Raw genomic sequence first — 14,449 nt, 5'->3', positions numbered from 1 at the left:
CAGCTTGAACCCAAATTTAGGAGGCTCTAACAAGGCCAAAGTCAAATATGCATAACCAGCAAAGTCTGTGCATCACCCAACTGGCACCAACACAGTGTGTTCCTATTCCTTGCAATTTTTACCATTATTTTTGTTGATATGGGAAAAGAATATCCACTATTGCCTCAGAAATTTATATATGCTAGCTATATTAATGGGAAAATAAACTCAAATGCTATCTTCCTGCCTAATTCTAAGTCTATAAAGATTATATTTTATATTTCTCTTTTTCCAAAGCCCTTTTCGGTTATTTTCCTTTCACTTTTGGGATCAACTGTATCAAAATGCCCAAAAGAAAATGGCTGTAACTGCTGAAGTCAGTGTTACAACTGAAAAACACATATCAGTAAAACCCATTCTTTAATATGTGAGCCCACATTAACTAAACCCAGCTGAAAAGTTCTGAGAAGTTAAATTAAAATAAATAACTGTGAGAGTTAAGTAAACAGTTCCCTTACTGGATTTGCTATAACTGACTAAAACTTTTCTTCCTCTTTCCACATTAAAGGAGAGCCCTAAAACCACATTTTGCATATTTTATTACTTCAAACCTTTTCTAACCTGGTTCCCAGGTCAGACCAAGTCTAAAAAAACTTCAAAAAGTGTATCTAACATTGTTCTAAAATAACAGAATCCAGTGGAGTGTGAACAACAGGACTATCAATAAATGTCTACTCTTATTCCCAGACCCAGAGTGGAATTTAAACAATTTTTAGTCCCTAAGATTCACAATTTATTGAACTGAACTGGCATACCAGCTTTAGCAATCAATGTCACCCATCTGATGCTTCTGAGTGCTTTCACCAGAGAGAGGAACTGCATGTTTGGAGAAAGAAAACATTTCTGTGATTGTTTTAAAAATCACAGTTGAAAGTTTCTTGAAAGGTCAGAAAGCAAGTTCTCCTGGCAGACACAGATTAGCAGCAGAGGGTAGGCAAGGTGCTCAGGGTGTATGGGAAGGGTAATCCATCAGATTGATAGCACCACTATGTATATGGTACAATTATATCTTATCTCCCCAGCCCTGCAACCAAAATAAACCCCATGGAAGCCTTGGAGTCTGCTTCTGTTGTCTTTAAGTACACACCCCTTAAGGTGGCGACCCAGGACACACCACACGCCTTTTACCTCATGTAAGACAAAAGCAAAACAAATATAATCAGTATTTTTCTTCTTAGGACTCTCACTGAGCCTCTTTGATGTGTTTTCCCTAATCGTTTTCTCTTTTTAATCATCACACTCAGGGGTTTCTCTGAGCTTATTATGGTTTAGGTTTTATGTAACCTCTTCCAGGCGGGCGCCTTCCCAAGCTCCCAACACAGCAACTGCTGTAACAGTACACAGCAACTCTACACCAAGGAATACCTTGGCCAAATGAAACCAAAAGGGAAATTTAGATGAGTACATTCTGCTTAGGTTGGAATTTTGGCTCAGACACAAGAGTTCACACTCCTGGTCTTGCAAAAAGAAGCTCTAATGGAGATACTGAAAATGAAAGTATCTCTTCTACTTCAAAGCTGAAAATCCGGCCGCTTCTACAAAGTGTTTTTCTGTTCTGGGAAATTTTACTTCTCTACACTCATTCATGAAGGGGAAATCCTTGGTCCTCCAAGTTACCTGTGGGTTTGCCATTCACTTGAGTAGATCTGAGACTCTGCCAGTGTGATTTACTGGCATAAAACTAGTTAAATTTAAATTTCCAATTTCCACGTGGCTGCTTGCCAATATTTCTTTGTCTTAGGAGCAATTATTTACATTTACATTTTATCTTAATTCTCTTTAGCAACATTTCTATTTACATAGAGAATCCTTCAATGGATTACTACATTCTTTTCAGTTTTACCTAAGAAGTGCATTGGTGTCCTATAGTACAAAAATTTTCATGATCCACCATTAACAAAATGGCTCAATTTATACCAGGCACCACGTTAAACTCACATAAATGGAATAGCTATAAAGTGTCCAGGAAAAAGCTGCCCCTGTCTAAACTGCCAGTAGATACATGAGGTTCTATAGTTATTTTCCATTTATCAGCTAAGAATTTCTGATATCAGTGATACTCATTTCGTTGTTCCACGTCAGGACGCTGCCCATGGAGGAGGAGGAGCTGGGACAAGAACTGGAAATATTTCCTTCACGTGGGAAGATGCCCTGCTAAGAAACTGCTTATTGAACCTGCCAGCAGGCGTATAAGCAACATCAGAGGGAGTGCTCACACGTGTACTCCCAATAAAGGGGAGGACAAGGCGGTGGAAGTCAGAGCTATTACAAGACAAATACAAATTGTTTTTAATCTCCAGGTTACTAAAATATTTTTTGAGAGCTCCCAGTGTTTGGGAGAGGAGGGAGGGAAAGAAAGCAGTAAGCTCTGCTGAAACTTTTCTTATGGTTTCTGTCACCTTTTGTGGGAAAATCATTCTAGAAAAAAGCAAGAGAGGATTTTGAAACTAACAGAAAAGGACTTGCTAAAAGGTACTTTGCTCTGTAAAACTTCCCATGGGGCCTGAAAAAGCACCCTGAGCATGCCCTTTATCACACAGCTTTGCATATGAAATGCTGTTTGTTTCAGAGGCAGCTGTATATTTTTACCTGGGGGGTTATTCCTGTCAATTGTTCCCTGATTACTGATCTGTGAGAAGCAAGCGAAGGAGTCAGAGCTACCACAAAGATAGAAATACAGGAATTGAAGTTCATGGGATTTTCAACATTCCCCCTCCTTACCCCAAAACTTTACCCTTCGAGTAAACACTGCCATATATATTTTTTGTTTGCCTCCCTAGTGGGCCACCTGAAAATCATCAGCACTCTGAGAAAAAGCTGCTACGGTTTATTCAGAATTTCCTTAACCCCAATTCCTGCTGTGCATTACCATTTCCCAGAAAGGTGCATTGTTCTATCAGCACCCCTATCAAATTCAAGAGCAGAGCCGCGCTGTCGGGACGTGCAGCAGCTCAGATAGGCCGGGCTGTTGCAATCCTGTTGCAATCCTGCGCAGAAAACAGAACGTTAACACCGGCATGCTGCTCCCACGCCCTCCCCTCTCCGGGCTTCCCATTAACTCCGTGACACCCTGCAAGGCACAGGATTTATTTATACAACACCACTCTAGAGACGGGCATTTGTTCGGCTGCGATGTTGACAAGGCTTAGGAAGAGTAAAGGTGTATTAAGCATCAACTGAGGATGAAAGAAATGCTTTGAGACACGCTTGATCGAGTTTCCAGCTGCAGCACAATTCCCTTTTAGCCAGGAGCTGCTGGGACAAACTAGGGAAGCTCGTGGCTTTCACAGAGAGCAGCGGCTGGCGCTCACACGCTGGTTCCACGAGGACTTTAATCCGGGATGTGTGGCGACACCCTGAAAAGAAGCGAATTCCTCTCTGGCCAGCCATTCAGGTTTTAGGCGGGCTGGACGGAGCGGGACGCGTTTCCCAACGCCGCTCCCCTCGGGGCAGGGGCAGTGGCAGTGGCAGCGCCAGGGAGGGACAGCGTGGGAGCCGGAAGGAGGCAGGGCGGGCTCTGTGTCAGCGCCACCGGCCGAGCCCACGGCGCGCCCCACGTCACTCCCGCCCCGGCTGATTTCATCTGCTCAGGAGCGCTCCTCGCTTTTCCTTAAAAAGCATTGCTATGTGGAGAGCAGTTTACAACGTGGCACAGGTGTAAAAACAGGCGGGGAAGCTCAGGGGCAGATTTAGCGGGTGGGAGTGACCAAAAGTGCCCTAAGCTTCACCTTCGCACTCCTGCGTCTGTAGCACCCATCCATCCTCTTCCCTGAGGGGGGTACGGAGCAGAATTCCCGTGTTTCACGTGGTCATCTTGCCAAAAGACTGAGAAACAGGGCTGATTCTTTAGGGAAAGACCAGTGAAAGGTGGAGAGGTGCTGGTGGCTGTGCCTCAGCATCCCCTTTCTGAGAAGCTCCCATGCTCTCATTCCTCCTACATGACCAACTCCAAATCACTGTCAGAGCCCCTCGAAGCAAAGACTCTGAATATAAAGAAAACAAAACAATCCCCACAAAAAGCAAGCCCTTAGCAACTGGAAGATATTTGGTCAAAAAAGTCGAAGAGTGACCAGAGAGTTAAACTGGCATAAATCTAAGTGCCAGTATATGCTCCACACAGTCCTGGGTCAGATTCAAAACGCATTACAAGGCTCATGAACCAATAAAAATGCCATTGATTGATATCCTAAAAGCAAATGGGGGCAGTAACAAATATTTTATACCAAGTTAATACTAGATCTTCTTCCAGATGAAAATCCATTGCTTCTCTGTGCCTATTCCTTACTGCATTTTAAAAAATAAAATAGTTCATACCACTTGTCCAGCATTTATTCCCCTCAGATCTGCCTGTTTTACTAGAACTTCAGTCTCATTCTGCCCATTTTACAAGGAGGGAAATCAAGCTAGAAAGATGCTGAAGGTGATTAAGAGTCACTCAGTAGGGAGGCAAAAGCAGGGAAGAGTGCAATTCCCATTTGAGTTGACTCTCTTCTCCTGTTTTTCCTCATTGGGTATACAGAAAAGAAGATTACTTTTCATTAAACTCACATGGTTATATTAAAGAGGTGAATAAATTTTTTTGCCAAACTTTTTAAGTTTTCTTAGCTGTCTTGAAGGGAAATATATTCCACACCAGTACTGCCTAAGGGTTAGGTGAAAACTCTGCTGACCAATAACATAAATGTGAAATATACCCCTGCTCTTATTAATATTTATGTAATAATCCAGGGCTGAAATTGGCTATCATTGAAGTGACCTCAGATCTCTGACATAAATGCCTATTTGAAGCACCTGGCAATGGGCTGGGAGCATCCACACCCAGAAGTGCCTTGTCTGGGCTTGCAGCTCTGCCAGCCACACACCTTTTCCTACACTGCTGCAGGAACTGGGAAACATCAGCACAAAACGTGCTTATGTAGAGCAAGGCTACGTTGTACCATTAACTCTTCCAACACACGTGCTTCACCTCCCTCACATGACGTACCTGAGCCCACAGCCCTCTCCTCACTCAGCTGAAACCTCTGGAAATCTGTGCTGCACCTGGTACCCAGCTCTCCAAATACCACACAGCACTTCTGGAATGGCTTGCTAGTTGTTTCCTATTAAAAAAAGAAAAAAAAAAAAAAAGTAAAATTTAAACCAATCTGAATTTCAATTCACAGCCATCACAGCATTTAGGCATTTGCTTCAGCATTGTCCTTTTACTCTGAAAATTCTCCTTGATCTTATGAACTTCTTTTTAACATATTCCAATGTTATGGCTTTTTATATGTTTCATATGTTCTCAACAGACTGTAAACAGTCCTGTGAGCTGAGCAACCCATCTGCCAAAGGCACTGCCAGCTGCTCACAGACTTGTTCTAGCACACATGGGAACAGTGCTCCTGAGCCCATTGTAAAAACACAAGATCTCAGGTAGTGACCCATATCATTCTGGGCTAAATTTCCCATCTCTTCTTCCTTCTGAAACAAGAGAACATGGAGATGCTGTAGTGCTGGCAGCTGCATACAATTTTTAGCACAGAACAGCAATTTTGAGAGGTCCTGGTTCTTGTCCTGAGGAAGTCCTGAGGATCTGCTGTGGGTGAGGCCAGGCCATTCCCAGCAGTGGGGGGACAGGGCTGCCCAGACAGGGAGGAGCAGCTGTGTCTTCTTTTCTGTGAGATAGCTCAGCTGGGATCAGAGATCAGGTTGTTGTTTATTAATCAGGTGGGACAGAGGAAGAGAAGCAGTTCAGCAGCACCTTCTCCAAAACAGAAACCTTGAACTCTGCTTGTGCTTCCAGGCACTGTCCTTCCCAGGCCATGCCCTTTCCTGCCTACATTGCCTTCCTTGGCTCTTTGGCAACCCCAACTGCTCCCACACCATGACTCCAACACAAATGACTGTCATCCACGGTGAATGTTTCCATTTGAATTACGTGAGCAGGCCCTCTGTAAACTTCCCCACAGGCTCCACCACACTAATCCCTGGGAAGGAGCAACCTGCAGGACCTACTTTCACTGTTGAATGCTTTCTCTGTTTGTTGCTCCTCCTGTCAGAGCCATTACCCAAATTCAGACAGGTGTCCTTACATCTGTCACCCAGCAGCCACTGCTGACATTCAGGACAGGAACTCTCTGTCTGTGTCCAAGCCTGAGCCCACAGCACAGAGCAAGAAAGCTCTGACTGCTCCCTGGAAATCCCTGAGCTCTGGGCTGCTTTTCACTGGGCAGTTCTGGTCTCATGCAGACTCGCTTCCTCCCCTTCTCCTGTTGCAAGTACTGCTTTATCCCAGGTTGCCAGGAGCCTACTGTGCCAACAGCTGCTAAGACAGAGCAAGGTGTCAACTTTGGCAGGATGCCAGATTGTTTATTAATTAAAAATTTAAGCAGTCTGTATCTGTCCTGAGACCCTAATCAAAACAGAGCTATTTTACCCAGGGATCTGAATGGTTAAATCCAGTTATTCTGAGGCTTTCAGTCACAACTGGCAACTGCAAATAAATCCATTTTGTTGACACTACTGTCTGTTTATTGAAATACCCAAAGACCACAAAGCTAACTTCAGTTCTCCACAGCGAAACCCCACCTCAGTAATACGGGAACATATGCACACTGCCAGCAGAACCTTTCCCCCTGAACACAGTAAATATCTTTTCAAAGGCATTCACCTGCCTCCCCAGCACTCAGCATCAATATGCTTCTCTTTGTATGGTACATTTTTCCTGCTGCCAGCTCCCAATGCCAAGCAGAGCCGTCTGCTTCCCATATGCCACCCGTCCTCCAGTGCCTCCTCTCCTGCTTACCTTCCCCCTCTGGGCTCCCACTGGGGATCAACTGCTACTCTGCCAGCCTTCTTGGTGTGTAGAGGATTTTTCCAACTGCAAGCTCCACAGGATGGGAACTCTGCCCAACTCTCTATTTCCCGGAGCACCAGCTAAGCTGTGGTATAGAAATAATGAGCACAGAGACATTACTGGTGTGACATTTAGATTTGTAACATCCCAAACATCCTTCTAGAGGAAGGTGTCCCTGCCCAGGGCAAGGGGGTTGGGACAAGATGATCTTTAAGTTCCCTTCCAACCCCAGCCATTGCAGGATTCTAAAAAGCATGGGAAGCAAGGCCCCAGGGCTCCTTTCAGATTCATCTCTAGACAATGTGGTTAACTTCTATTTGCTCAGGGTTTTGATCAAAAATTTAAAAATACATACAAGTGTTTGAATAAAAAATTATAAAGTTCATTACTTATTTGAAAAAATATTTCTGAGCACTTGCAGTGAGCACTGAAATCATCTATAGCACAATAGTGAGAAATTTATCATAACTACTGAGTGAAGAGGTCATCCCATCTACTTTAGAGACAATCATATCACAACTTTCATTCAGATGTTGCTGCACATCAACATCCAGGGTTTGAATTCCTCAGGCAGCATTCCTAGGAAAATGGAAGATGTTTTTAGTGGTTCCTCCCTCACTTCTGCAGCCTTTCTGTATGTTTACAGCACTGCTGTCCTGCCCCAGAGGTAACCCAACAGGTCTTGCAAAGCCTCCTAACTTTGCCCCACCTCCATCATTCACAATCTTGTCTCTGTAACCTACTCATTTTCCCCCATTCCACAAACTATTAGTTTCAAAGAAATCCAGAGATTAATTAAAATGATTGGTGGGATGAGTAGGTGAGGGGGACAGGCTAAAGGGCTTGACAAGAAGAAAGATGAAAAGGACTGAGTGCGTATGGCTTGGTTATGCGATGACTAATGGAGGGTGGAGGAGATGGACACGATATTCATTTACAAGTGCCTGTGGTTCTGAAGAGCATTTTTCATGTGCAAAATGAAGACTCACTCAAGACTGGCTGGGTTTTTTTTAGAGTTTTGGTTCCAGGGTCCTCTGCATCAAGTCATGAGGCCCATTCTTCCCCCAGCCTATGCATTCCCACCTTTTCCCTGTGTTCTCAAATGTATTGATTTGTTTTTATTTCAGCCTCAATTCCTGGATCTCCACCTGGCCACAGGAGTCCTGCTGGGAGCAAAGAGCAGGAGGAGAGGCCACGGAAGCCGGGGGTGGATGAGGTGGCAGCTCTGCCACGCCTGTGCTGTGCTGCAGACTTGGACCCACTTGAACCCAGGACGCAAACACGCCCTGAGGAACCGGCAAGGGATGGGACCAGCAGAACCTGGGAATGATTTCACTTCCACTTGGCCTAAGGAAACTGCTCCTTGTACCCTCTCACCCCCATCTTCTTTTACTGTGCCTTGCTCGAGCAAATAAGAGAAAAATACTTTGCTTTCTGACTCTTCAAACTCTTGTCTCCCCCAGTTGGAGAAAACTGGTCTATAGTAATTCCTTAAGCAAGTGGAAAGCAGTGTGTGGAAATCCAGGAATTCCCAATTTTATTCACTTTAAGATGTGAAGAAGGATATCACATTTGGAAAGAGTAAAATCCTTAAAAAAAAAGACAAAAAAATCTATATAATAATTTTCTATACAATAAAGATGTTATGGAAGCTTCTCTGAGGAGAAGAAAAAGCAAAATAGTCTAACATGTCTAAAGAAAATTATTTATTGAAATATTGAATATACATGTAATAAAACTATATGGGAAAAAGTATTTTTTCTGTGAGCACTGTTTCCAATGTAAAAAAAAAATCAGAAGCTGACATTTATCCTTTTTTCTTTCTGTTTTTTTTTTCTAAATGATTTTGAAATAAATCAAAAGCATTTGAGATGCAGGAATGAAACAAAACAACAAACCCTTTTATTCCTGGACACCAAATATAATTTAGACGGATGTGGTGTGTGTAACAAATTTTAATTTGTCCCTGAAAAGCCATTTAATTATTCAGATTATCTGATTGCCTCACTCAGGCTTCTATTGATTGATTAGAGAAGTTTATAAATCAAAATGTGCATTACTGCTGCTCAGTGCATCGGCCTCTCAGAAATACAGGGTAGGGATTGGCAATTCCTAGCCACAAGTTTGTTTATTGAGCCATGTAAATGGCTCTGGTTTGTACCTGGGTCAGGAAGTGTTCCTTCATCCCACTAAAGGAATATTTTCTTAAGGACGTCAGGAAAGGGGGAATAAAAGGCCAGAATTAATAGGTGTTTAATAAATCAGGGCATAGCCACCAGCTCCTTGGCTAATGGCCATGAAGGATCCCTATCCATGGGTCCCACTTCTGGATCTGCTCCACTCTGAAGGTCTCAGTGCTGAACTTGGGACTGAAATCTCAGCCAAGCCCTCCCTGAGGTCCCCAGTGAGGCAGGAAATCCCCTGGGAGCAGCCAAGAGCTCTCGTCTTTGATTTCAGCGCTCTCCTGCTCCCCACAACCTTCACAAGCACCTTGACTCTACTGCAGCCTGGACCAAATAACCTGCAGTGAGCAGCAATTACCGTAATGAGTGTCCCCCACAGCCACGGGGCCTCAGCTCCTACACGTCCCCAGCAAACTGGAATGTCTGCTCCTGAAACCCCGCCTCTGCAGGAGGAAGGAAGTACACAGCTGAAATGGGTGGAGGGGAAAAAAAAATTAAATTAAATTAAATTAATCCCTCCAGCCCGATCCAGCCCTCACTGAAGTTAATCAAAACCTTGCATTGATATCAGTGGGCTCCAAAGGCAGTTCTTCAGGTTATACAAATCTGTAATAAATAGAGTGGTTTAAGCTATGCTGAGCATGTTCCTCATAGTCTGAACTTTGCTTTCTAGGACAAAAGAAACATGCAGAGGAAAACCCCAAAAGATAAAATAAAACAACACAACCAATTAAATACATAAAGCTAATCAGAATAAATTTTATTAGTAGTATTTGTCTATACAGCAAATTAATTGCATGGCTGCCTATGTACCAGATACCACAACCAACCTCCCCATTTTTAGCTTCATTTGGAAATATTTAAAATATTTTATTTCAAAATAAAAAACTCCACACAATAAACGACTTCGAATTCAAGTCTTACATTTCTTAAGATTTTCTTCCTTGCCCTTTATAAGCATGAAAACTGCGGGGTGACACAGAGGAGATCATTTCTGGGCTATCTCCGGGGGTTGTAACACATCAAGGACGGTCACATCAGGTCCGACGAGATACCCATCTCTGACAGGGGCAGGAGCGGGTCCCTAGGGAGGCACACGAAGCCAGGGCTGCCCCCCAGGCACAAGTCATTTGCAGCTCTGGGATTTCCAGAGCCAGTGTAGATGCTCCGTGAATCACAGACCTTAAGTGATTTCTCTTCTGTGAATTCATCCAATCACGTTAAATCCCCTCAGTCCACCCCTGCCAGGGAGTTCCAGCGCTGAACCACAGCTCTTTGGTTTATTCCGAACCTGCCAGTTCCATTTGATGCCCTTGGCTCTGGGGCCAGAAGAGTCAGCCACTGGTCTCTATTTATCTTGTATGTAAACATTAAAAGGAATTAAACAACTGCTTTGAGTGCTCACTGCATTAATGAATTCCAGAGATTTTCTTATGCATGTGCAGTAACTTAGTTTGGCTGAAGAGCTGAAGTTTGAGTTCCCTGCAGCCCAGAGAGAGATGCTGCCTCTGTGAAGGCACACAGTGAGCCCCCACATCCAGTCCAAACTTTGTATTTTGTGCCACAAACCGTTAACACAGTGCACGTATTATTTCCATCATTCCAGTTAACACCAGTGCCCACCATGTGGCCAAAGTCAGGTGGGAACACCAGGGAAAAACGCAGAAGGAAAAAACCCCAACGACTTCTAAGAGGGTAGATGGACCTTCACTTTTCTTTCATAGCTGCTGATGTTTCTGTTTGCTTCACTGCTCCTTCCTATACGGTAACTGGTAATTATGTCATTATATCCAGGAAAAAAATAGAACTGGAGAATTTGAAAGTGTGTATTCAAAACTGGACCTAAGTTTGTTAGCTTCACACATCGTGAGAAGGGATTGGAGCTGACAGACCAAGTTCTGCACTGACAAAAAGCTGAACAGCAGGCAACAGCTTCGTGTTGGAAGCATAAGGAGCACTTGTTGCACTGCTGGCAATCAAACACACCAGAACAGCCCTGCAGTCCCTGTGCCACCCCGTATTGTCACCGTCTGTCCTCAAATACCTGGTGCACTTTATTGCAGAGGTAGCTGCCTGGCAGCAATCCCAAATCCCCACCAGCCCGAGGGAAGGGTGTGTGCGGGGCAAGGTAAGGAGAGCGGATCCCTGTTATCAGCGCTCTGCCCCGGAACGCCGCTCGCACGGAGCAGCTCCAGCGAAGCAGACAGCTCCCATCTGTTGCTCCGAGGGGAACATGCCAGCAGAGACTTTGCTGCTCCACCGCGATCCTTCGGCTCCAGCCCTTATTTTCCCTCCCGACTAACCTGCAATTCCACAGCAATACTGGGACACTGTCTAAAATTAGGCCGTCGCTGTCCCCTCCCCTTGGAGGACGAGTTCAGAGAAACCCATCCGCAACCCGACTTTTTTCGGTCGGGTTTTATTCCCCTCCGTATTCTCCCGGTTATTCCCGAGGCCGGGAATTGAGGTCCCGACTCTCTGTAGAGGCAGAGCCGTGCCGGGGGGCAGAGGTGCGGGGGCGAACGCGAACACCCGCGGCCCCCGCTGGGCTGGGCGGGCGAGCGGGGACTCCAGCGGCCCCGCGGGGGCTCAGCCCGGGGCGGGGAGCGCGGGGTGCCCCCGGTGCCGCCCCCGGCGCTGCCTGGAAGCGGCGGGGGCGGCGGGACGGGGAAACCACGTGGGGCTCCCCGGGAGCGCCACCTGAAGGGCCGAACCAGCGCCGGGGGAGGGACGAGCGGCGAAGGCGGGGGGGGAAGCACACCACAGCCCGTAACCCGGCGGAGGCAGCGGCCGCCATGCAAACAAACAAACAAACAAACAGACAGACAAGCGCACGAACAGACGGAGGCAGAGGCGCACCGGGAGCGGCGGCGGGCCGGGGCTGAGCGCGGCCCCGGGGTTGGTGCGGTGCCCGCGGAGGAGGCGCCCGGCGGCCCTGGCGGCGCAGCCCGCGCGCGCGGGACGCGGTAACCAGATATTTCAAAAACAAAGACGTCAGCCCACACTGCCCCGCGCGCGCCCCCCCGGCATTACGTCATCCCACAAGGCCCCGCGCGCTCAAGAAGCTTCGGAAGGGGGGGGTGGCCATGGCGACCCGGGCCGGGTCCGCGCGCCGGGCCCTGGCCCCGCCCCCCCCGGGGACGGGGCGGTGGCAGCCAATGGGGAGCGCGCGGGGTGACATCATGCGCTATTTTTAGCGGGCTCGCGGCCGCTGATAAGTGAAGGGCTGCACGGCGGGAGCGGGCGCAGAGCGCGGGGCGGGCGGAGCGAACGAGCGCGACTGAGTGCGGCCGCCGGGACGGTGGAGCGGGAATAGCGCGGAGCCGGGCAGGGAAAGTACTTGTGGCGGCGGAGCGGCGTCCCGGCACCACCGGCACGCGGAGGAGGAGGGCGGCGAGGCGTCCCGCCAGGCCGGGCGGGCTCTCAGCGCGGCGGCGGCAGCGGCGATCCAGTAAGGCTCCGCGTTTCTCCTTCCTCGGCTCCGCGTTCCCCTTCCCCGGGAGGGTCGGGGTGCCCGCGGGGAGCTGAGCGGCGGCCGGGCAGCTTCCCCTCCCCGGACTGTGTTCTATGAGTGCAAAGATGGAGCCTACTTTCTACGAGGATGCGCTGAGCGCCGGCTTCGCGCCGCCGGAGAGCGGCGGGTACGGATACAATAACGCCAAGGTGCTGAAGCAGAACATGACGCTGAACCTGTCCGACCCCTCCAGCAACCTGAAGCCGCACCTGAGGAACAAGAACGCCGACATCCTCACCTCGCCCGACGTGGGGCTCCTCAAACTGGCCTCGCCCGAGCTGGAGCGGCTCATCATCCAGTCCAGCAACGGGCTGATCACCACCACGCCGACCCCGACGCAGTTCCTGTGCCCCAAGAATGTCACCGACGAGCAGGAGGGGTTCGCCGAGGGCTTCGTGAGAGCTTTGGCGGAGCTGCACAACCAGAACACGCTGCCCAGCGTCACCTCGGCCGCCCAACCTGTCAGCAGCGGGATGGCACCTGTGTCCTCCATGGCCGGCAGCACCAGCTTCAACACCAGTTTGCACAGCGAGCCCCCGGTGTACGCCAACCTCAGCAACTTCAACCCCAACGCGCTCAGCTCCGCGCCCAACTACAACGCCAACAGCATGGGATACGCGCCCCAGCATCACATAAACCCCCAGATGCCCGTGCAGCATCCCCGGCTCCAGGCTCTGAAAGAGGAGCCGCAGACTGTACCTGAAATGCCGGGGGAAACTCCTCCCCTGTCCCCCATTGACATGGAGTCACAGGAGAGAATCAAAGCCGAGAGAAAGCGCATGAGGAACAGAATCGCGGCGTCCAAATGCCGGAAAAGGAAGTTGGAAAGGATTGCCCGATTGGAAGAAAAAGTGAAAACTTTGAAAGCCCAGAACTCAGAGCTGGCATCCACTGCCAACATGCTCAGAGAACAGGTTGCACAGCTTAAGCAGAAGGTCATGAACCACGTCAACAGCGGGTGCCAGCTCATGCTCACACAGCAGTTGCAGACGTTTTGAAGAGACTTCAGCGAGAACTGTGTGTTGTGGTACAAGTAAAAGAGGAAAAATCCAAAGTGGCAGAGGCATAAAGCTAATGGCAAAAGCTGAGAGGCTGAGTCCTGCCTGTGCTCCGCAAAGCGCATGTGTGGAAAGACTGGCAAAGCCTTCAGCTGGAGCCGGGAGTGCAGCGGCCAGCGCTGCTCCGGGAAGTGCTGTTCCTGCTCGGATGAGATGTCAGATCTTCGTTTAACATTGACCAAGACCTGCATGGACCTAACATTCGATGATCATTCAGTATTAAAGGTTAAACTGCAATAGAAACTGTAGATTGCTTTATGTAGTATTCCTTAAGAAAAAAAAAAAAAAGTGGGAGGGAGGTTTGTGGGAGGCTGATAAACAAAAAAAAAAGAACTGTTCTGCCTGCCTTCAAGTAAATTGTGTATGTACATATCTTTTTTTATTTTATTTTATGAAAGTTGATTATTGTCAATAAACTACTTCATGACTTTGTAAGTTATTTTTATGTTGTTTATTTGGGCACTGCCCAGTATTGTTTGTAAATAAGAGGCTTTTTTTTAGCACTCTGAGTTTACCATTTGTAATAAAGTATAATTTTTTAATGTTTCTGTTTCTGGAAAAAAATTCTAGAAGGTTCTATTATATTTAAGAAAAATAAAATAATTAAAATGTATTTTTCCCCTCACACTTTTTTTTTTTTTTTTGGCTAGTACCTTAGTTGGGAAAATGCCCTTTGGGCTGCGCTCTGAAGGGTAGGGATTATGCTGAACTTACTCTGTAACTCCAGACATGTCCTGGAGAAGGTGTGAGCAGGGGAGGGAGAAGCCAGATCGTCCTCACTGAACTCCTGCAACTTTTGGGGCTCTCCTGAGGTTGG

General features: G+C 47.4%; 1 protein-coding gene across 1 annotated transcript; it reads left to right on the top strand.

The window, feature by feature from the left end:
- Window positions 1-12,312: 12,312 nt before the first annotated feature.
- On the top strand, window positions 12,313-14,245 carry JUN (Jun proto-oncogene, AP-1 transcription factor subunit). Its single transcript, XM_036388011.2, has one exon. The coding sequence runs from the start codon at window positions 12,628-12,630 to the stop codon at window positions 13,570-13,572; it is 945 nt and encodes a 314-aa protein (XP_036243904.1). The 5' UTR covers window positions 12,313-12,627; the 3' UTR covers window positions 13,573-14,245.
- The last annotated feature ends 204 nt before the right edge of the window (window positions 14,246-14,449 follow it).

Source organism: Molothrus ater, chromosome 9, assembly GCF_012460135.2.
Source record: "Molothrus ater isolate BHLD 08-10-18 breed brown headed cowbird chromosome 9, BPBGC_Mater_1.1, whole genome shotgun sequence".
NCBI lineage: Eukaryota > Metazoa > Chordata > Aves > Passeriformes > Icteridae > Molothrus > Molothrus ater.
The sequence above is the reverse complement of the archived record's forward strand: the minus strand, read 5'-3'. Positions and strand labels throughout refer to the sequence as shown.